Consider the following 24,815-nt stretch of genomic DNA (forward strand, 5'->3'; position numbering starts at 1 on the left):
AAGCCAAAATTCAGCTGGCTTGCACACACATGCACATTGGAGCTGAGCTAGGGCAATGGTTCGCGTGCCAGCAGTTATGGCTCTGCGTGCCACAGGTTCACCATCACTGGCCTAGCCCTTCCCATTTCCTCCACAGCCAATGGAGCCATTCTCCCACTTTCTGTCAGCTGTTCAGATCCAGACTTCAACAGAGGTATGACACATACATAAATCACTGTCCATCTTGAATACATAGTGGAAAGAGGAAGCCTGAGATTTCACAAGGTTGATACTGTATGGAAAGAAACTGTGACTGAATCTGGATATTCTGCTTCAGATGCCAACAAGTCGTGAAGAGGATGTTAGTATACTACACAATACTGTAGACCCTGGTAAAAAATCACTTATATGCTATGTCCTGGATAGACAGAAGTGAACTTCCAAATAATCTTTCTCCACTATCCTCACCAGTCTCTGCATTGCCCTCTTGTTCAAAGCAGTAATGCTTCCGAACCACACTGTAATGCAATATGACATCCCTCTACAGAAAGTGGTAAGGACAGAGGAAGGAAGATGAACTTTTCTCACGTCACAAAAAAATGCAGGCACTGCTGTGCCCACTTCTCCAATGTCTCACTGTTGAACAACCAAGCCAGCCTACCTGTTAGCTGCACACCCAGAAACCTGATGCTGCTAATCACCATCACAGGTGAATCATTGAGAGGTGTGTGATTTTTCTGAAATTGTCAACAATTATGTTTTTAGTTTTTCCAGCATTTAAAATAAGGCTGTTTTTATTCTCCAATATGGACTGACGATTACATAGCAGTTTAACATTACAACTCTGCTTTTTTGTCCCTATTCTTAAAAAGTCATTCAATCTGGATGGCTCATTCTTTACCAAACCCCCGACATCTTTGTGAGCTGAAATAGCCAAGCAAGGCTCACACTCATATCAAGCACTCCAATTATTTGATCCAAAGCCATTACACACAAATGGACTTTCCAGATTGAATAATGGTATTTTCTGAATGTTTCTGCATGTAGTTATCATTCTTTATTAGATCTGTATGTAGAAAAGGTGCATCAAATGTAACCAAAAGAGCTAAATTAAAAATTAAAACATGATAGTGAAACTATGGCTACATCAACAAGAAGCTCTGAATGGTAAAAGTGTTCCTGGAATAATAAACGCAAGTAATTTTTCTCTATAGAGAATACTTATTTTTGGGTATTCATTTAAAAATTCTGAGAAAAATGTATTGAGTCAATTAGAAGTTGACAAGTAAATTATATTTGTAAATATATTTATAAGTATATTTATATACTGCTCAAAAAATAAAGGGAACACTCAAATAATACGTCCTAGATCTGAAGGAATAAAATATTCTCATTTAATATTTCATTTGCAGAACTATTCCATTTGCACAACACAACAGTATGTGAAATTGATTGTCAATCAGTGTTGCTTCCTAAGTGGACAGTTTGATTTCACAGAAGTTTGATTTACCTCGAGTTATATTCTGTTGTTTAAGTGTTCCCTTTATTTTTTTGAGCAGTGCAAGTATAAAAAAGAACTCTTCCTCAAATCTTAAAAAAATGTTATTCTGATTCTAATATTCCCTGGTTACTTCTGTTTACAAATCTAAGACCCATGTAAAAGAATAATTAAGCACAATTTTAAAGCTTCAGGGTTTTTTTTAAAAGAAAAGTGTTATTTACTTGTATCAATTAGCTAAATAAATTCAGAAAGGTAAATAAAAACAACACAAAATATAACTTTAAATGTCCCACAAGTGGAAAGATTACAGAAAATTCAAGGTCCCAATGAAGAAAATCAGTAGCAGAAATCCATGCTGCTGTAAGGACTATCATTGGCTACCCCTCAGAATATTGCATCAGCATCACAGAATAAAAAATGAATTCCTAAATAGAATGGTTAACACATACAACATGCAGTTTCAGTGTTGTCAATCACAAAAACCCACCTACATTCCCCAACTCCTGGGCCATAGCCTGTTTGAAATAGGGATACCTGAGTGATGGGCAGGCACGCACACACAAATCTCCACTTATGTGAGCAGTATCCCCTTATACTCAGGCACAAAACTTCACTCGTGCGAACAGGGGGTGCTGGAGTGAAGGGCACTTGTGCTTGTACACAAATAGAGCTTCATGCAAGAGTACAGTGGTCCCTTGACTTTCGCTGGGGGATACGTTCCAAGACTGCCTATGAAAGTCAAATTTCTGCGAAGTAGAAACACTCCCTTTCTTCCTTCCTTCCTCCCCCTCCCTTCCTGGTTTTACTTACCCCCAGAATCTGCAGGGGCAACGGGGCGGCAAGCTGGGGGCTTTGCTGCGCTTGCTGCCAGTGTCTCCCATGGCGATGGCGGCAGCAGCACTGGTGCTCAGGGTCAGGGCAGGGAAAGATCAAGGCAAGAGGGATCCAGGCCAGGACTCAAAGCGGGATTCCAGGCTGGTCAGCTGGGAGGTCGGACGCTACCATTAAGGGAGACGGCTTAGGTGGGTGGGGGAAGAAGAGTCGGCGGCAGTGGGCAGCAGTAAGGCTCGGCTTCAAGTGGAGCGTACCAACACTCCGAGAATTAAAGGGGAGGGATTGGGAGGCTGGGGTGGAAGGGGAGCTTTTATTTAAAGAAGCAGGACGGCTGAGGTGGGTTAAAATGCACCGTATTGTACATCGGGTGGCTGCAGGAAAACCCATGGTGTTTTTTATTAATATTTTTTGAAAACCCATGGTATAGCCTTTCCGAGAAAGACGGACCCACAAAAGTCAAGGGACCACTCCCACGTGAGCTCAAGCACCCTCCAATCATTCAAGTGGAGCTTCATACACAATGTCTGCTCCCACAAAAGTGGAGGTTCATGTGTGAGCAAAAGTACCCTCTGCTCACATGCAAAGCTCATGTAAGTAGAAGGCATGCACACCTACTATTCACACCAATGGAGCTTTGCACACGGGCATGCACCTACCACTCACATGTCCCTCCGCACCATGCTATCAAAGTGCAAAGGTTGGGAACTGCTACTCTAAGGGAGTGTTTCCCAACCTTGGCAACTTGAAGATATTTGGACTTCAACTCCCAGAATTCCCCAGCCAGCATTCGCTGTCTGGGGAATTCTGGGAGTTGAAGTCCAAATATCTTCAAGTTGCCAAGGTTGGGAAACACTGCTCTAAGGGACACTGTAATATTACCCCATTAACAAGGCTAAAAAGAAAGACAATGCAAATTCAAAAACTAACCAGCTCCTTTGGCATGGACAACTCTCTCAGGGATCCTTTCTCGGTCAAAATGTGCCATCTCGTCAGTGAAAACCACATCCTGAACGAGGAGTGGGCCTCTTGGACCAACGGTCATAACATTCAGCTTGTCTCCCACTGGGATTCCAGCTCCTGTGGTTAAGGCATCGGCTTCCTAGGTTCAAAACAATCGGGAAACAATCAATACTAACATAAATCTTAAAGATACAAGCAACAAGTTATAGTCATACAGTCCTAAGTGTGAGGAGATGGGTGATAGGAAAGATGAGAAGACTAATAGTGATAACAATGTAGCTGTAATGAATAATTTAAGTGGTGAAGAACAGTTCAAGGGTATTACAAGATTTAGGAAACTACATTTTCTACATATACACCTTTGTAATGTTTGGTATCTGTATCCAAAGATAGTAACAGTACTTCAAATCCAACAAGGGCATCTTGCTCTATTTTTGGCAGGCCCCATAGTGGAAACACATACATTCTTGCTTGCATAGGTGTTTGCAGGCTCAGGAATATATGTGCTTCACTTCAGGAAGTTGAAATGACATGGCAGTAAGGAGAGAGTTGCATCTTGTTGTCACCTCTGCAATGTTTCCTGAGGTCAAGTACTTTCTTGAGTAACTTTTCCTGCTTTGGAAGAAAGGATATTGCACATGTCTATCATTCATCTCGAAAGAAATGCTGCACTCAAAAAAGCTCTGAATTAGCTAGAGCACAATTGATAGAGCAGCACATGAGCTGAGACATGCATGTAAAAAACCAATCGGTAGGATGGGAGTTAAAATTTCCTAATCATTTAACATTCTTTGAAAATAAGTCAAAAGAGGTTTGTGAAACATTCAAAGGGCTGAAAGTTTATTTAAAGGGCTAGAGATGGATGAATGTTGTCACTTCTGTTACATGCAATAATATGATAAATTAAGGTATGTCAAGCAATACATATACAGATAATCACTATGAGTTGCATGGATTAATGCATGGTATATATCCAGTTGCATATTTCAGGATGTTTCACCATTAATTCTCATAAAACAACAAATAACAAATTGCTTATGATTTGTTTTTACATGTTGTGAGCCGCCCCGAGTCTTCGGAGAGGGGCGGCATACAAATCTAAGTAATAAAATAAATAAATAAAATAAATAAAATAATCCCAGACTTCCAAACTCTTGACAAATCTATCCACGACTGACCTCTCCAGGTTCCTTAGTGGTCAGTAAGGGGCGTGCATAAGTGCACCAGTGTGCCTTCCGTCCCCTGTCCAATTGTCTCTCCTTATCTCATTTATCTTTTCTTCCTTTCAAATTTGTTCACCTATACTTTTATATCTTTTCTTCTATTCTTTTCTTTACTTATATTATTACATATCTATTCTCTTCAATGTGTATTATGTAGTGGACAAAATAAATAAATAAAATAAATAAAATCTTATGACTTTGTGTACTGGTAAATAAGCCGTTAAATTGCCTTCTTAGAAGATCTCATATGTTATGTTTTTGAATGTGCCCTCAGCATTTCACTCAGATGAAGATACAATTTCAACCTAGGCTTCACTCTTGCCTTAAAGAAACATCATTGGGCAATTGCAAATGGGAATTCTGCACTTGACTACATATATTTGAAGATTCACCATCCTTCATAATTGATGGTTGACTAGGGTGGCATTAAGCAAGTGCCAATTTATCTAGTTATTCAAATCATCCACTTGTTAAATGGGATAGTCCAATGCATCCCACTCAAAAATGAAGATAAGAAAGATAAGAAAGGGATTATGCACAAAGAAATTCCAGAGGAATTGCTAACAAACTGGAATCTAGTTCACCTGAGTAATTTAATTTTTTTTAAAAACCCTATTTAGAAACAACATGGATACAGCATTCTAGGTAATTTTAAAGAAGAAAATATAGCAATATTTTTTTAAAAATAATTTAATGGAGACCAGAGAGAGAGAGAAAGTTGAAGTGATATTTTTCTTTAAGTAACAGCGATCTGAGGGTTTGTTGGCATTAATAAAATAACTGCACAAAAAGATTTCTGGATTCCATTAACAAGTTACTCAACTATTTCAGTTGGAGATTTTTAAAACAATTGTGAAATATATAGCAATGCAAAGATAGACAAGTTTGGACAAGTTTATGCTACTGTTCTTTTGTTCCTTGTTCATTGACAAAAATCAATCAGGAGATGATTTACCAATTCCATCATCCTGTAATCCCTTTCAAATGTTGCAGTTCAGGTACTGTAGAGCAGTGATTTTCAACCTTTTTTGAGCCGCAGCACATTTTTTACATTTACAAAATTCTGGGGCACACCACCAACCAAAATGACACAAATCTAATAAATAAATACATACATACATACATACATACATACATACATACATACACACACACACACACACACATACACACATACATAAATAACCCCCTCATATACCGTATACAATCCCATGTAACATCCCCTTATAACCTGTACAGTCAATCATCAATCATCCCTCCTCAAATTTATACCACTGTCTCATTTCTGGGTACTTCTCCTGTCTTTCCCCCTTTTCTCTCTCATTCCTTCTCCCTCTCACTTCTCTTTTTCCATTCCTGTCTCTCTCCCCCCCTTATGTGTGTGTGTATACACACTCGAACCATTTCCAAAACCAGTTGAGGGCTGGGGTTTTTTTCTCTTTTATTCTTTTCAAAAACAGGTGTGGGCTAGGGGGGGTTTCTTATTATTTGGGTGCTTTTTACCATATGCTTCAAGAATCACCTCTCTCTCTCTCTCTTTTGTTTCTCTCTCCTCTCATTCTCTGCCTCAATCATTTTCTCATTTCTCCTTTTTTCTCCCCTTTTTGTTCTCATTTCTCTCTCTCCTTTCCTCTCCCTATCTGTCTCTCTTGCTTTCTCTCTCTCTTGCTATCTCTTTTTCTCTCTTGCTTTCCTTCTCTCTCTCTCTCTCTCGTTCTCTCTCTTATTTTCTTTCTCTCTCTCTCTTGTTCTTTCTCTCTCTCGTGCTTTCTCTCTCTCTGTTGCTCTCTCTCGTTCTCTCTTATTTTCTTTCTCTCTCTCTCTCATGCTTTCTCTCTTGTTCTTTCTCTCTCTCTCTGTTGCTCTCTCGTTCTCTCTTATTTTCTTTCTCTCTCTCTCTTGTTCTCTCTTATTTTCTTTCTCTCTCTCTTGTTCTTTCTCTCTCTCTTGTTCTTTCTCTCTCTCTCATGCTTTCTCTCTCTCTCTCTTCCTTTCTTCTCTGTGGAGGCCGGCGAAGGTTTTTCCTTAGTTTGAATGTTCTGAGCAAGCTGGCAGGGGGATGGGAAGCAGCCCCTTTACTGACAGCCCGGGACGAGACTGTGAGAGGGGTGGGCGTTCCCACAGCGCTCGGAGCGGCTAGCGGCCGGATCGCCAGCATCACTGCGGCCACCGCTGTGGGAGGAGCCGGAGAGAAGGACGGATCGGGCGGGCGGGGACAGCCACAAGTGGAAGGCTCAGCCCTGGAGCTCCCACTTGCAGAAGCCGCCCCTCCCCCGGCTATTGCCCGCCACCGCTATTAGCGACGAGAAGCCATGGGTGCGAGGGGGCCGACTTTCAAAGCAACCTTTGCCGGCCTCCCGCGGGAGGGTACCAATAGCGGTGGCGGCGGGCAGTAGCCGGGGGGTGGCTTCTGCAAGTGGGAGCTCCAGGGCTGAAGCCTCAGCCCTGGAGCTCCCACTTGCAGGAGCTGCCTCATGGCACACCTGACCATGTCTCGCAGCACACTAGTGTGCCGCGGCACACCGGTTGAAAAACACTACTGTAGAGAACACTATGTGGACAATAACGAGTGTGGGTTGTTTTGAAGCTGCTTGATATTGTCTTTCTAGACCCAATGCAAAGTGATGGATCTGACTACTAAAGCTCAACTATTTGCATCCCAATTATCCTAAGGCACTGATAATTCTTTAACGAGACTCTCGTGAGTAACACAGGTTAATCCTTCTTAAATAATTAGGATTTGTTTTCTCTAAGGATTTTGAAAGTTAGGAAGGAAAAAAAGCATTGCAAAACAATTTATTAATGTTGCCTTGTTTTGTATCATTAAATCCACACTTTGCTTAGCTGTAATGGAACAGTGTAATCTTTGTCTAGGGCAGTTTTTCACAGCTTGTTCTTATTCTCAGCATTTGTTCTGCTTAAGAACAAATGCCATATACAGAGTTTGCAAACATTTCTCAGGATCATTTGACTAAAATGTACTGTGTCCAACAATATGGGAAATTTGGCCAGAATTTGGTCAGAATTTACTGAGAAACATTATGTTGTGATTATGTAAAAATGTAGCCTTTCTCAGATATCTTGACTTCTTGTATATTTTTCCCAGATATCCAAGTTGACTGGTCTGTAGGTTTCTGGATTCACTTTTCTTATGTTTTATAATATTAGGCTAACACTGGCTCTTTTTCCAAATTTCAGGCACTTCTGCACTCAAAGGTTACAGTCAGTGGCTCTGAAATAACCTGCAACTTTAGCAATTTACTATCTATTTATTAACCAAAACTCCTGAGCAGAGAATGCCAGAAGCATAGGTTGAGAGAAGTTCAATGTAAACAGAATTCTTGTTACAGATAACTACATGAAAAAGCTGCAGAAATCTTGAAATCAGATTATACTAAAAGTTCTTCTAGATCTGTTTTGGCAGAAAAATACTTCTCTGAGATTTAAAATTGAGCAAAATCCTGGGGATATATCCATCACCTTTAAAAGAACAAGTCTTAAAGATAGTTTTATAATAAGTTTTGTAACCAATGTTAGTGGATGTACTGCACTCAAGAATTTTAGGTGCATAATGAATAATAAAGGAAAATAAGTTTTCCCAATCTTTTCTTGCATTTTGAAAAATAGTTTTCCAATATGGTTTACTTCTATGAAACATTCAAAATGTTGAGAGCTTTATTTAGTGAGAAAATTGTGCAATGCCCAAGAAGATGGATAATATATCTCATACTAATTAGCGATGTAGCAAATTAAGGTGTGTCAACTTAATGTGCAAGAGAATTATTATGTATTAATGCATATTCTAGTTGCACGCTTCAGGAAAGTTTCATCACAAGATCCCACAAAACAAAAAATATTCCCACACTTTAAAAACTTTTGATAAATTGTCTTTTACTTACTTGCCATGTTACATGGATAAGAAAGCCATTAAATCTTTCAGGGCCACATGCAATGTCAGAAATCTTTAAGATTTATTATTAAATTGTATTTTTAATACAAAAATTGGTGAAAATAACTATAGCATATAAATTGTGGAGTAATAAAATTAATTACTTGATTGTAAAGTAATTTTATTTATTATGTGCTTATAAGAAAAGGCAGTACATATACAGAATAAAACAACAAATCTAACCAAGACGGTTTTGTCCACACCCTATTTATACTAACTTTTTATTCATGCATTTGTGCAATGCATTTATCCAATTCTAGGTTTCAAGAACAGACTATACAAAAGAGGAATATTCCCACACTGCTTGATAAATGTTTTATCTTTTTTTCCCCCTCCTGCAAAGATCTGCAGTGAAATAATCATCCTAGGAGGATACACAATTGTTATCAGTAAACTTACAAACAAAAAGGCAGTAAAATAATAACAAGACTATTCTTCATCTTGGACATTTGGATATTTTGTAAATATTGGCATTGGTTTTCTTAGTTGCTTTGTTCACTTATGCAAAAGTTGTAAAAGTATTTAGAGAGGAACCTATGGATAAAGAATGTTGGTTTATTAAGCCAGAATTTGATTTAGGGAACATGGCCAATGTATTCAACAAGTTGCAAAAAGTCTGGGAAGTTATAGAGATGAATTATATTTTTTAATTATATCAACCCACATTTTTCTATCTTTTTACACACCCATTTAGTACCAGTATTTTTAGTAAGTTTTTAAAAAGTTCTGTGCTGTGGGCAACAAGCCACATCTGTGCACATCAGGTTCTTATTTTATCATATTTATTAACTTATTTAGCTATTTATCACAATTTCTTCCATATGCAATGGAATCTCATAACTAAATTAAACAGGGGTGGCTGCTGCTGGGTGCAGGAGAGTGCACAGTTGGTTGGTTGGTTGGCCAATCCAGGAATGATGTCCCTATGTCTATCATGATGATGTTCGTCCATCGTGTTCGAAGAGGACCTTAATATCTAACAGGTTGTGGGCTGTACGCGATGTATCCACAGGTGGCTGGTGAGACCCATACAGCACAAAATGTTCTGCCACTGTTGCAGCATTTGCAGCTCTGGCTTTGCAGAGTACTCACTTCTCTTCTGCTATGAATGATCTTCTGGCCTCAGATGTCTGGCAGCCTTGGTGGATCAGCATGTGCCATCTTGGTCAATCCTATGCCAGGGTTTCCCAGGAGGAGGTGTTGATATCGAGGGACTTGAAGGAGGCTTTCAATGTGTCTTTATATTGCTTCCTTTGTCCCCCATTCAATTGCTTTCCTTTAGATAGTTCACCATAGAGGAGCTGTTTAGGAATGCGATGGTCTGGCATTCTAGCACCATGGCCTGCCCAGCATGTCTGGGCTTTCATCAGCAGGGTGGGAATTGATGACAGCCTGTTCTGGAGAGGACCTCAATGTCAGGCACCTTATCCTGTCACCAGATCCTCAGAATTCTACAGAGGCTGGTCATGTGGAAGTGGTTCAATTGCCTAGCATGTCTCCTATTGTTTGTTTGTTTGTTTGATTTGATTTGATTTGATTTTAAGACTCAGGGCGGCTAAATCCAAGTCTCATTGGCATACAACAGGATAGTTAGCACTACTGCTCGGTAGACTTTGAGCTTTGTAGGAAGGCTTATTCCACATCAGTTCCACATGTTGGTCATTAGTCTGCCAAATGCAGAACTTGCCTTGGCGATAATGCAGTTGACTTCAATGTCAATTGTCATCACATGGGACAAGGTGCTGCCAAGGTATGTAAATTGGTCCACTGCTTGTAGCTTTTGTCCCTTTACTGTGATGATGGGCTCTTGGTATTTGTCTTTCGGAGCTGGCTGATGCATCACTTCGGTCTTCTTTATGCTGATAAGGAAACCAAAGTTGTCACATGTTGTTGCAAAATTAGCTACACTGGTTTGTCTTTCCTGCTCTGATCCAGCATTCTGAGTAGTCGTCAGCAAAGAGGAGGTCATGTATCACAGTCTCCTTTATCTTGGTGACAGCCAGGAGTCTTCGCAGGTTCAACAATTTCCCATCGGTCCTATATCTCAAGATAACTCACAAGGAACTGTTCTGGAAGGCATTTGACAGCATGTCTGAGAACATTATGCTGAACAAGGTCAGTGCCAAAACACACCCTTGCTTGATGCCATTTGTGATGGAAAAGGCCTCTTCTCCATTGTCCAGCATGTGGGCCATCATATCGTCATGAAATTGATGTACCATCAGGATGAATTTATCAAGTCGTGTCTGTCTTAGTGCAATACAGAACAAGCCCGGCTAAGCCAAGTTGGCAGGCTTTGGAAGGAAGGCACAGTACAGAGTATAGGTTCTTGGGATCTTGTGCTCCATAACTGGCTTGAGAGAAAAAGTGGCAGGCATGGGAGCATAGAAGTCAAATGAAATCAACATCAAAAATCAAATCTTTTCTGCCATTAACTTTGCTTATGGGAAGCCAGCCGAGAAGGCTGCAAATGGTGACATGACTGCCAGATCTGAAACGTAAGTGTAAGCTAGTTTCCAAATGTCCAGATCACAATCATGTGTCTGCAGGAAAGTTGGGCTGGCCAGGATTTTGAGGATTGATCATAAATGCCAATTATGCAATACCACTGAGTGGTCACAGTTAAAGATTATGTTTATATTAGAATAAAAATTAGTAATACTAAATCTCTATCTCTTCTTCTTCTCTAATATGGGAGACTGTTCTCCTATTCCTAGTTTACCCTTTCCCCCCTGGGTATTTCAATATTTATTTATGAGCCAAGGTTGCACAGTGGGTAGAGTGCAGTACTGCAGGCCACTAAACCTGACTGCTAAATCTCCAGGTCAGCGGTTCAAATCTCATCACCGGCTCAAGGTTGACTCAGCCTTCCATCCTTCCGAGGTGGGTAAAATGAGGACCTGGATTGTGGGGGCAATATGCTGGCTCTGTTAAAAAGTGCTATTGCTAACATGTTGTAAGCCACCCTGAGTCTAAGGAGAAGGATGGCATTAAAAATCAATCAAACAAACAAACAAGTCTATTTCTACCTGCTTAGCAAATTCTGGACAATTGGTCTATTCCAGGTCCCCACTGTTGTCACATTGGATTTATGAGATATGTCTTCTGTGATGGGCATGCTTGCTCTGTCAATTGTTTTAACCTTCTTCTGTAAGCCACCTAGAGTTACTCTAGTGATTGAAGTGGCATAGAATTTTATTTTTTTTCTGTATTTAATTAAGTCTATAATTTAAATAGCAAATGAGAAGAAGTAATTGATTCGTTTTAAAATATTTTACAGTAAGTGCAATATTGTTGGTAAAATTAATTTTAATGTATTTCATTTTAGAATGTATTAATTAGAAAAATATAAGTTTTAAAATAAAAAAGGTTGAATAAAATATTCAATTTTTATGCATCCTGATTAAGGTAACCTTCCAACTTTGATTAGGGGACAGTAACTATTCATCTGAAACAGCATATGGCAGGCTACCTTCATCTATATACAGGTAGTTCTCAACTTACAACAGCTCATTTAGTGACCAAAGTTACAACAGCACTGAAAAATGTGGCTTATAGCCTTTTTTTTTAGAGTTACCACCTTTGCAGCATCCTCGTGATCGCGTGAACAAACTTTCAATGCTTGGTAACTGGTTCATATTTATGACCGTTGCTGTGTTCCAAGCTCATGTGACCACTTTTGTGACCTTCTAACAAGCGGAATCAATGAGGAAGCAAGATTTACTTAACAACCGGGTTACTAAATTATCAACTTTAGTGATACACTTAACAACTGTGGAAAGAAAGGTCATAAAAGGGGGAAAAGCTCACTTAACAAATGTCTCATTTAACAACAGAAATTTTGGGCTACCTGAACTCTAACTGCTAGGATTTCCTCTGGTGTTTCAAAAGGATTTGTGGAAGATTTTCTGATAGAACAGAGCCAGGAGATGGAATTAATCCCTACAAATTGCTTAGTCTCCTCTTTTAGCATTTGTTATGGAGGATAGATAAGTGGAAGCAAACAGGTCAAGAGTGCTAGTTGCAATAATGCATTTCACCTCAACATGTAAATTAATCTTCAAAATGAGCTCATACTTAGTAAGTTCTATGCGCTGAAGCAATTAGTACTTTTACTACATGAAGGCAACGCTTGGAATAAATTTTAATCTTTCCTGCAGGATTTCCTGGGGTGCATCTGTTGTGGCCCCTTCGTGTCCTGCACGAATGGACTCAGAGACAGTGGAGGTATGGTACGAGACTGGCAGCAAAGAGGACGTGGTATCAGAGGCTGAAGAGTAACCAGGGCCTTCTGCACCTCCTGAGATGAGTGACTCAGGAGGAGATTCTTCTTGATGCTAGGATTCACAGGGCCTCTAGGAGGCACGAGTGGTTACTCAAGAGGAGGTTTATTCATGAGTAGCACTGCTGGCTACTGTGCCACGCCGTCAGGCTATTTAAGGAGGGGTCATGCGATGCTTTGGCACAGAAAACAACGCAGATAACATCCTAGAAATCTAGTTTCCGCTCTTGTGATCGCCTTGTGTTTAAAAGAACAACATTCTTGGCTTTCTTGATGAGCTCCAGGCTTCCAGCCAACTCCTGTAAGTCTACGTTACTCAATCTTGCTTCAATTCTATAATTACTGCCGTGTTTATCTACTCCTGGGACTCGGGCCTGCTGATAAGTCTTTATAATCAGTGCAGTAAAGCCTTTGCTACATTTCACCTTCTTTACGAAAACACTCAAACTGCATCAGACTTTTGTAAATAGTAAAATCTTTATTAGTTCATCCAATGGTGTGCATCTGATTTTTGAGGGGCTGGGCACTGGGACAGAACAGTATCTAATTATTTTTATCTGATTTGGAAGGATAACTTTGACAGACTGGACTATCCTCTGAAACTACTTTTTGCACATACAGTACTCCATATCTACTTTGCAGGTTTCAGGCTAGAAAGGGAGGGAAGGAGAGAACAGCAAAGGAAATTTATCATACAAACTGAAGATCAATCATGTACTGCTATACAAAGCCATTTTTTGCACAGTTGAGTTAGAATTATAAAAAATACTAAATAATGTTTAAACTGAAGAATCATCAGCTTGCTACCCAGCTTAAATCTGAATGTATGTATGTATCAAAGTTCCTTTGAAAGATGCTGAAGGGAATACAACTTTCAACTTAGTAAACAAATGCATTTAAATGATTAAATCAACCTTAATGCTTTTCGTTCTATTACTGAAAAACATTAGAATCAAAATAATCTAAAACAAACAATTAGTATCTATTCTCTCTTTGATATTCCCTATTTCTCTATTCTAATAATTTAAAACTGAAAAATATATTTCAAGTCAGAGTGAAACATATTAGAGATTTCCAATTGATTTAGAAAGTGAAGAGTAAAAGTACAAGCTACATACAGACAATACCATAAATCATGTTATTAACCATAATCTGTGGAATAAGACGTCACACTACACAATAAACCTTGAATCATAATCCAAGATGGTTGCTTCACAATGCTAAACTACAACCCAGCTCTATTGTCTTAGCTCAAAATGTGAACCCACCCATAGGTTTTGAAAGCTGACAAAGGTGAGTAATGAGAGTAGGAGAGAAGCAAGCATTCAAACCTGTGTAGATCTTTTCTGATAACTGAAATAATGATCTGATTTGAATTACTAACTAGCCTTCGATAACTGTCAACAATTCTGCAAGAGTATGCCAACAGATACCAGTGTTGTATAAATTTATTTCATTTGAAGCTTCAAAAAGCTTTAATGTGGATGGTTTGTAGTAGGAGTTAGAGCAAGTCATTAAACTGCACTCCACTGATAATGTAACTACTGTTATCAGGATAAATGCAGTTCCTTAAATATAGACATTAGCTATGTTAGACTAATTTGCAACAAAAGGACAAAGTGCCACTTTTTCCCAGAGTTCTCCCAACAACCCACAATATTACGTTACCCTTTGGTCAATCTTTATTTACTTGATATTTTACCTAAAATTGAACTTAGTACCCAAATAACAAACTGCTTAGCTGTTGCAAAAAAGAGAGCCAGATGCAAATGAAACAAACAAAATGTTAAAAAGTTACGTTTCTGTAGTTACTCATCAAGCGCATCTAAATTATATTAAAGTCACACCCACACAAAAATCTTCACAGTCCCCAAGGCACGTCACAACCTTTTGAGCACCCCTAATGTTTGGAAATTTAAAGTTCAAAAATTGCACCCGCCCTAATGTAGAGTAGGAGGAAAGTTGTCCAGGGGGTCGCGATGGGTCGGACACGACTTCGCACGTATTCTACAACAATGTAGAGTAGCGCAAGCAGATCATATTTTGTACAGACCCTCACTAGTTGTAATACCTAGCGGAAATTATTTCGGAAACTATTCCTCATAGCCGGTCAACTCTCCTCCCGGACTACAACTACAGCAGTTCCCTCTTCCCAGTTATTAGCCGCGCATCTCCAGTCCGGTTTTTCCCCCCGGCTATACGTTATCCCATAAAAAACCACAAAAGACGCTTCTCTGCTCCAGTAACAATATACACTAAAGTATTCCAGATTGATGTCCTCGGTCCCCTCCTCGAATGCGCTGCTCGACCGATTTTCGCAGGCGCGCTAGAAACAGACTTTGCCCGGGACTGGGTGGAAGGCGCCCGTGGATACCTGCGAGCCCCGCTGCTCTTGCCAGCGCTTCAGCTCCTCCTTAGCGTAATCCCGATTGCCGGCCATTTTGGGAGACCCGGAGACTCCGACCCTAAAAAGCAACGGGACACCGTCGACTGCGGAGCGCTTATGCCAAAGGTTCTTATTGCGGGGAAAAAACGGGGAGCGGCTCTCCAAAAGCCCAGTGTTCCAATCACTACGGCTGCCGTCAGGTTGCAACCGCCTAATGAAGCCAGCTGGTGAAAGTTCAACGCCCCCGCCCCCCCGTGGTTCCGCCCCTTTCCTTTCTTCATTGGTTAATGGGCCCCCATCATAAAGCTCTTTCTCCGATGCTTATTGGGTGGAAGAGGGAGTCGGATAACAGATATTCTTTTCTCCTTGCAAAAAAAGAACGCTGGGAGGCAGGGCAGCTTGCCAGCTTGTGGGCCTGAGGAACAGTCGGAAGGGATTTTATTTATTTGTTTGTTTATTTATTTATTTTTGTCCAATACACAATGAGAGTTTTAGTATATGTAGATTGTTCTGAGTTCGGGTTTTGCCCCGTGTAATGTTTTGAGTGTCTATGCGACGTTTCGGTGAAATCACATTCACCATCATCAGGCTGAAGTTTTAAGCTTCGTGCTTAAAATACACACACACACACATACATACACATAGTAAAATACATGATGAAGGTTATAGAGGAGATACATAGTAAAATATATCTAAGAAAGAATAGAAAATAAGATAAAGGAATAAAACATTTCAATGAAAGAATAGAAAAAGAGATATAGGAATAGAAGAAAGGTATAGGAGAAATAGAAGAGCAATAGGACAGGGGACGGAAGGCACTCTAGTGCACTTGTACTCACCCCTTACTGACCTCTTAGGAATCTGGATAGGTCAACCGTGGATAATCTAAGGGTAAAGTGTTGGGGGTTTGGGGGTGACACTATGGAGTCCGGTAATGAGTTCCACGCTTTGACAACTCGGTTACTGAAGTCATTTTTTACAGGAAAGTTTATTTATTTATTTTAATTAATTAATTTTGTCCAATACACAATAATACACAATGAAGGTAGTAGAGGACCCCTTCAAGGGAAAAAAAGAAAATTAGAGAAAGAATAGAAGAGAGATACAAGATAAGATAAATCAAAGAGAGAATGGAAGAAAGGTAAAGGGATAGAAGAGAAGATATATGGGATATAGGACAGAGGTAGGAAGGGACTCTAGTGCACTTATGCTGCAAAGAGACCAATGTGGTGGTAATTATTTAAATTTGTCAGATGAAACATACACAGCAGCGCTCCTGAACTTGGTGCTTGTCTGTTTTGCTGAAACTATAGTTTGCAATATTTCCAACCAATAGTATTTGTTTCCCATCTTGGTGGAATGCAATCTTCACTGCCCAAAGTACCAAACTCAATCAATATCTCTGTCCTCCTCCCGTCCCTCCTGAACCCCACTGAAAGGAACGGTAATAAGTTATGATTTTCTGATCTAAGTATGCTTGCAAAGAAGTCTCTGTCTCTCCATCTGCTTCTGGGATGCTCTATCCCTCTCTTCCAGCAATGTAAGGATGTCCTCATCCTTGCTCTGCTGTCCACTGAAGTTAAGAAATAGAGACACAATTACCGACAGCTCTTGTTTTGTGAACTAGGTATAAGGGTGAAGAATGGAAGATTTAGCATTTCGATTTACCTATTGCTTTACAGTGCTTCACAGCCCTCTCTAAGCGGTTTACAGAAAGTAGGCATATTGCCCCCAACAATCTGGGTCCTCATTTTACCAACCTTAGAAGGATGGAAGGCTGAGTCAACCTTGAGCCTACTGAGATTCGATCTGCCAAACTACTGGCAGCCGGTGATCGGCAGAAGTAGCTTGTAGTACTGCACTCTAACCACTGCGCCAGTGAGGCGAAGATGATATATAGCAGTGATGACTAACCTTTTTTCCCTCCAGTGCCAAAAGAGCAGGCCCGCGTGCTATCACGCATGCGCAAGTGGCCACGCCCATAATTCAATGGCTGAGGAGGGCAAAAACAGCTTCCCCCCCCCCGAGGCCCTCTAGAGGCCAGAAACGGCCTGTTTCCCAATTTCTGGTGGGCCTAGGATATTCATATTTCACCCTCATCAGGCTCCAAAAGCTTCCCTGGAGCCAGGAGAGGGTAAAAACGCCCTCCCCCATCTCCCCTGGAGGCTCTCTGTAAGCCAAAAACACCCTCCCAGAGCCTCTTTGTAAACTATAAATCAGCTGGCCAGCACACATATGCAACTGGAACTGAGCTAGGGTAATGGCTTGTGTGCCAGCAAATATGGCTCCGTGTGCTACCTGTGGCACCTGTGCCATAGGTTCGCCCATCACTGATATATCGCATTATTAGGAAACTAAGCAAAGAATTCCATTCCTGCTCCTTATAGCTTCAGATTTCAGTGCTTTCTAGATCCTGCTCAGGATACACATAGCCATAGAAAGCCATATCCCTGGCTTTGGGGAAGACTATCATAAAAATGTACAGTAGGCCTGACTACTGTAGGAATCTATATATGGAGCAATAATGGTAGGACCCTCGAATGCATGCCCGTCCACTGATTGTATGCAGCCAGTTCCTGAGAGGGCAGCTGAAAGTAGGACAGCAGAGGTTGATCTTATCTAGGTGTTGCCAAACCTCCCATAGAGGTTTGACAACACCTATCCATATCCAGAAAAGGCAGGCCAGGAGGTTGCTGTATTGCTACTCTTGCACTAGGGTGCCATCACAGGCCAACCCTCAATAGTTCACTATTGATAGTGCTAGTAGCAGTGTGCAGTTAGAAGACTCATCTGTTTGCTTGGGGAAAAGTTATTTCTTTCCAGCACAAGATCTGCAAAATCTGTAAGCCAGCTACTACATTACTGTTCTGCAGTAAGTGAATTGCTTTTTGTTCTGGACTGACACCAGTTTAATTCTTCTGTATTAAATCTGTGAAGTCCCCAGGAAGTCATCTCAACTCAAATGGCTTTTTTCTTTTTATTATTTTATTTGGATTCCACTGTTTCTTATTTCTTATTTTTTCTTATTGTTTATAAACAACTCAAGCGGTGAACACACCTAATATTCTTTCTCCTATTTTCCCCACAACAATCCTGTGATGTGGGTTGGGGTGAGCAAGTAACTGAGCAAGTAGAGTCATGCAACCAACTTTTAGGCCTAAGATAAGACTAGAAATCACAGTCTGATGATTCCTAAGACACTGCCTTACCCACTAGTTCAAACTGGCTTTTCTTTGATTTTTTAGATAAAGTATATAAACACAATCAGAAAGTAGAAAACAAAATTTAAAAACGTAACCATAAAGCACAAAGGAGTAAACATTTCTTATCTAAAATCAGAACAATGTCAAAGAAGTTGTAGGTATCACTGCTTACATTATTTTAATGATTAAAATTGCGATTAAGGTTTAAGCAAGGATAAATATCAAGAACCATGGTAGTACATTTCACCACACAACATAAAATAGATTGAGTCAAAACAGAGAATCACTTCTTTTAAAAAGATCACATGAAACTGACATATGAACTTTTTACATAAAAGAATCAGTGTTGGATGGGATATAAATATATTAAGGTTTGGTCCAGCATGTTTTCATTTTGAATTAAATTCAGTTTATTAAAATAACGTTGAAGAGGGAATTAGATCTCCTTTTCCTTAAGAACACATAAGTAGTAGTAATTAATTATAATTCAGTTTTTAAAATTTGAAACTTTATAGTTTTCTAGTTAATCTATACCATCAAGTGTCAAAAATACAAGTACACAGTACATAATGCATCCTAGGATAAAAGAAATAAGGCAAATTATTTTCATAATTTAAAAAAAAGGCAGTACATTTCACGTTCGCATAATCTTTTCATTTTTGATTGATTTCTTTCATTTCTAATGTTTCCTTGAGAAGAAGAAGTTTATTTATTTATTTATTACACTTATAGGGCAGCCAATTCCTACCAGACTCTGGGCAGCATACAACAGTATAAAAACAATCTAAACCCGTTAAAAACCATTCATATCCTTTAGTGGCCAGATCAAGATGATATTGAGTTGCTCAACGGCCCCAGGCCTGCCAGGAAAGCCAGGTCTTCACGGCCTTCCGGAAGGCCAGCAGGGAGAGAGCAGTATGAATCTCAAGGGGCATCTGGTTGCAAAGAGCTGGAGCCACCACAGAGAAGGTCCTGCCCCACGCCCGCCAACAGTGCCCGGAGAAGGCCAACCCTGTGGGCTCTTATCGGTTGGGGAGCTGTATGGCAGGAGGCAGTCCTGAATACTGTGGTAACAGTACCTATCCAGTTTAAGGATTATTTAAATATTAAATGGAAATAGCTGAGGAATGCCCACAGAACCTATATGTACAGTCCTGGAGAAAAATATGTGATTTATTATATAACCCATCTTCAACACAAATTATTTTGTGAACCATATCTTAGCTACAATTTTATTTAGAGGGTCAGATGAAACTAGCCAGGCAAGCACAGAAGAGGAAGAAAGTAAAGGTTAGTATAAAGCCCTTCATGGCATCGGACAGAATATCTCCAAGACCACCTTCTGCTGCACAAATCCCAGCGACCGATTAGGTCCCACAGAGTGGGCCTTCTCCGGGTCCCGTCAACTAAACAATGTCGGTTGGTGGGCCCCAGGGGAAGAGCCTTCTCTGTGGCGGCCCGACTCTCTGGAACCAGCTCCCCCCAGAGATTAGAACTGCCCCTACCCTCCTTGCCTTTCGTAAACTTCTCAAAACCCACCTTTGTCATCAGGCATGGGGGAACTGAGATATTTCCCCCAGGCCTATATAATTTATGTATGGTATGTTTGTATGTACTGTATGTCTTTTTAATAATGGGTTTTTTTAAATATTTTAAATTGTAAATTATTAGATTTGTCATGAATTGTTTTATTGTATTCTGAGCCGCCCCGAGTCTACGGAGAGGGGCGGCATACAAATCTAATAAATAAATGAATGAATGAATGAATGAATAATAGTAGCAGATGAAAGATCAATGAAAGGAAACTCAGATCCCAGAGATAGGTTTGAGTTCAACCATGAATTTCTGCTGATGTTTTCTGCAAAGGAGAAAGAAAGAGTGTTCCTATCTGTTATTCTCTTTTACTTGCAATACATTGATCAAAAGAGATACATTTTCTATGCATGGGTGCCAGTAGTTTTCCTTAAATGGAAGTCTACTTATCTAAAATAATGAAACTGATGTGTGTTGTGTTACAATTGCAAATTGATTAAAATAACAATAGAATATCTTGCACATGACAGTAAAAACTAGGTACCTCAAGTTACAATTATGAATACAGGTGCTTTCTACTTTAAGCACTTTAAAGTTACTTTTCTGTTATTGATGCTACTTATAAAATGTACTTATAAAACATTATTTTGCGTATTATAATCACCCATTTACATAAAGATAAAGAGACGTGCAAGACAACAAAATAAATAAGCGTGGAATTAGTGCTTTTATGTTTTTTGAGCTTCGTACACGCATGCATGACAAAAACCAGAAGACCAGATAATTTAGTTTTTTATAGTACTGTAATTTTTACAATTAGATTTCTTTACATGTATATTGTACTTAGTTTATTATGTTGTACGCTTCCCTGAGTCGTCTGAGAAGGCGGCATAGAAATCTAATAAAACAACAATTGGCATTCATGCACACGCCAAAAACCAGCAGCTCAGTTTCCCGGTATGCACATGCATGCTGAGAAACTGCTCTTCCAATTTCCATCACTCCCGTGCATATATACCACGGAGCTGCTCTTCTGCTTTCCGGCATTCCCCTCCATTCACGTGGTCCTGTTTTGGGCATTGCTCTATGGTAATGAAAGCTGAATTCTGAAGAAGCAGGACAGAAACAGCACTTGAATTTGGGGTGTTGGAAAATATTCCTTGGATTACCATGGGCAACAAAATAAACAAACAATCAGATCATAGAAGAAACCAATCCAGAGTTTTAGCTCAAAACACAAGTGATTGGACTCCAATTATCATATTTGAATACATTATGCAAAGACCCAGCTCCCTTGAGCAGTCTAATGCTGGAAAAGCTGGAAGGAAAGTCAAGATAATGAAAGGGAGTAAGGGGAAATGGATTGAATTATAGTAGTTATGGGTACATCCTCGGAAGACCTGAAGGGCCAGTTTGGGCAAAGATAATCTCAGAGAAGATCCATTTATGAGGTTGGTAAGAGTAGACACAGATTTGATGGCACAGAATTAACCAATCAAATGTTAGTACACATCTATCATTTACTTTTGTCTCTGACTGAAATACTGTATGTTTTCTGTGGTAAATATTTCACAAAAACCACCCACCTTCATTCTCATCAGAGATTTACATACCACTGCATCCCTATCTGAAGATGCCAGAGATTGAACTAGGAATCTTTTCCATACAAAGCGCATGCTCTACTATTGAGACATAGAGATTTTTAAAATCTAGTTATCTAATCATCTCTTTCATAAGATTATAATTAAAAACAGACTCGCTCTGCTAATAGAAAACGTAGATATACTTGTACTTGTACGAGTCTGCGGAGAGGGGTGGCATACAAATCTAATTAATAATAATAATAATAATAATAATAACTTGACACTTATAAGCTTGCTTAAATCTACTATTCCTTGGGTTGAATTGAAAGGTACAATTTTATTTTCATTTATTGTTATTTTAATAGCATTGAGAGCCCATTATGCTATTATGCTTGAAAGCATTGAGAACCCATTTGCCATTATATTTGAAAGTCTCATAAATTGAGCTTGAGTCAGAGAAGTCTTGTTACACCAATTCTCTAGACATACGCAGCTGAAGAGGGAAAGAGAGGGGAGATTGGTTAGTATTTTGATGTGTCACTATCAGTAAGCTAAACTGGGAAATGTCGAAAGCTATTACACATTTTTAATGAATTATTATCAAGGAAACTACAGAGCTTATATCCATGGAGTCATCAGAACGTGAGCTAAATATAGATAAAATAACTAGGAGTTCAGGTCAAAGTGCTTAATTTTTAAATAAAAATCCAAATGATGGTAAATAAGAATTCTGGAAAGAGAGACACTTTCTGGAGTATCTAGTATTTCAGGAAGCAATCTCTATGATTATTATCCTAAAGTAAAGTTTTATTTTCATTAATAAACTTTTGTTAATTTTCTGTTTAGTTGCTTATTTTCCTGATACTAGGATTGAGTCCTAATTTGTTCCTCCCTATGTTGAGTTGATCAGACCACAATTTGCTATCATGAGAATGCTGTGGTTTGGATGTGCCAATTCATAATCATAAAGCAAACCTACAGTGAAGTAACAGAGTTTACTGCAAGTCATTCTAGGTGACTCCTTACCAGCTCTCTTGCTATCTGTTACAAGTATCTGTTTTTCAATAACAGGTTACTTCTGATTACAGCAGTTTCATTTGATGGCATGTCTCGTGCTAGGCATGCTTCTTTTTTACTTCTGCCTCATCATCTTTTAAACCCAGGCGTATTCACAAATGACTCAGAATACAGTCTGTATAAAGGAGATAAAAAACCCAACAACATACCCTCAAGACTTGATAGTAAATAGTACTATCACATAGGGTTCTCCCTTAATACATTTAGGTACCTTAATTGACCTCACAGTCACAAAGTGGAATGCTCAAATCGTATTGAACGTTCATCCCAATATGAGATAGGAAGAGCAAATGTTCAAATGTTTTAGAAAGCTGATAGAAGATGATGTTCCTTTTCACCATAATCATCATTCAGGCATACTCCTCCACTCGAAATAGAATACCCTATGAGACTAGACTTTCAATCCTGGGCCTAGAAAGTTTAGAACTAAGACGCCTTAAACAAGATCTAAGTATTGCCCACAAGATCATATGCTGCAACGTCCTGCCTGTCGGCCACTACTTCAGCTTCAACCACAACAACCCAAGAGCACACAACAGATTTAAACTTAATATTAACTGCTCCAAACTTGACTGTAAAAAATATGACTTCAGTAACCGAGTTGTCGAAGCATGGAACTCATTACCGGACTCCATAGTGTCATCCCCAAACCCCCAACACTTTACCCTTAGATTATCTACGGTTGACCTATCCAGATTTCTAAGAGGTCAGTAAGGGGCGAGTACAAGTGCACTAGTGTGCCTTCCATCCCCTGTCCTATTGCTCTCCTATATCTCCTATACCTTTTTTCTATTCCTATATCTCTTCTTCTATTCTTTCATTGATATGTTCTATTACTATACATTCTTTTCTATTATTTCTTAGATATATTTTACCATGAGTATATCCTCTATAACAGAGGTCCCCAACCGCCGGTCCGTGGACCGGGACCGGGCCGTTGGAGTTTTCCAGCCGGTCCGCGGCGGCGCTGCCCTCCCGGCAGAGGACATTATGCAGGACAGGATGGGGCGTCGGGCAGGGCGGGGAGAATCAGGAGGCTCCTTTGGCGGCTGGGGGCTGCCTGGCTTTGAGTTTTTGGCTGGGGGGGGACTTAGGAAGGTCCTACTTCTCCCCCCCCCCAGCCAAAAACTCAAAGCCTATCTGCTGGATACGGGCGATGAGTGGGACGAGCGGCGCCGAAGCCGGTGGCTGTGGCAGCTGCTGCAAGAGGCTTCCGCGCCGCTCTGTCCCACTCATCGCCCGTATCCAGCAGATAGGCTTTGAATTTTTGGCTGGGGGGGGACTTAGGAAGGTCCTACTTCTCCCCCCCCAGCCAAAAACTCAAAGCCTATCTGCTGGATACGGGCGATGAGCAGGACGAGCGGCGCCGAAGCCGGTGGCTGTGGCAGCTGCTGCAAGAGGCTTCCGCGCCGCTCTGTCCCACTCATCGCCCGTATCCAGCAGATAGGCTTTGAATTTTTGGCTGGGGGGGGGAGAAGTAGGACCTTCCTAACTCCCCCCCAGCCAAAATCACAAAGCCAGGCAGCCCCCAGCCGCGAGGTGCCCCCTCCCCTTCCCTTTCACACGCAGCTTCGGGCCCCCTGAGCGTGTGCAGAGCGCCCCCAGCGCCGCCCCAGCCGAGAGACCCCTGCCCTCCTTTTTCCTGACCGGACGGAGCCCGCGGGGGGGGTGTCCCACGCGGGGCGCCCCCTCCCCTCCCATGGAGCCCTGCCCTGTTTGGTGCCCGCTGGCCGGGCAACGGCCTCCCTCCCTCCCTGCCTCGTGTTTGCAGAGCTCCGCCGGGCAAAGTTCGGACGCCTTCTGGGCGCACGCACACATCCACACCTCCACCCCCCCGGGAGGAATTCGCCCCCTGCCCAGAATTGGCCAGCCCAGCAACGCTGCCCTGCTCCCTTCGGAGGTGCGGAGAGGGCGGGGAGAGGAATTTAACCCCGAAAGTGGCCGGGGTTGCGCAGAAATTCCCCCAACCTTCGCTGGTTTCGGGCCAGGGAAGAGGGGGCCGTGTTTACCTGGCTGATTCGGGGATGAGAGACCACCAGGAGCTCCGCAAGGCTGCGTGACTTGGATTGGCAAGTCCGAAAAAGACCCCCGGGATGGGTGAGTGGAGGGAGAGGGAGAAAGAGAGAGGGAGAGAGGGGGAGAAAGAGAGAGAAAGAGATAGCAAGAGAGGGAGAGAGAGAAAGAGAGAGGGAGGAGAGAGAGAGAAAGAGAGGGAGAGGGAGGGAGAAAGAGAGAGGGAGAGAGGGGGGAGAAAGAGAGAGAAAGAGATAGCAAGAGAGGGAGAGAGAGAAAGAGAGAGGGGGGG

The 24,815-nt window shown here is 40.8% G+C and overlaps 1 protein-coding gene across 2 annotated transcripts in view; it reads right to left on the reverse strand.

Moving 5' to 3' along the window:
• The window catches only part of LOC139172360 (catalase-like), a 67,900-nt gene that overhangs the window by 21,070 nt on the left and 22,015 nt on the right, over nucleotides 1–24,815 (reverse strand). Inside the window, exons 1-2 of one of the 2 annotated variants that reach the window (XM_070761406.1) lie at nucleotides 15,103–15,384; nucleotides 3,242–3,413 (exon numbers count right to left, since the gene is read on the reverse strand). In XM_070761406.1, the coding sequence (XP_070617507.1) occupies nucleotides 3,242–3,413; nucleotides 15,103–15,168 (238 nt within the window). In that variant the 5' untranslated portion in view covers nucleotides 15,169–15,384. Of the gene's footprint in view, nucleotides 1–3,241; nucleotides 3,414–15,102; nucleotides 15,385–24,815 lie in introns of those variants that run through there. The other variant, XM_070761415.1, reaches the window with a different exon arrangement.

The sequence above is a fragment of the Erythrolamprus reginae genome, chromosome 1, assembly GCF_031021105.1.
Source record: "Erythrolamprus reginae isolate rEryReg1 chromosome 1, rEryReg1.hap1, whole genome shotgun sequence".
NCBI classification, from domain to species: domain Eukaryota; kingdom Metazoa; phylum Chordata; class Lepidosauria; order Squamata; family Dipsadidae; genus Erythrolamprus; species Erythrolamprus reginae.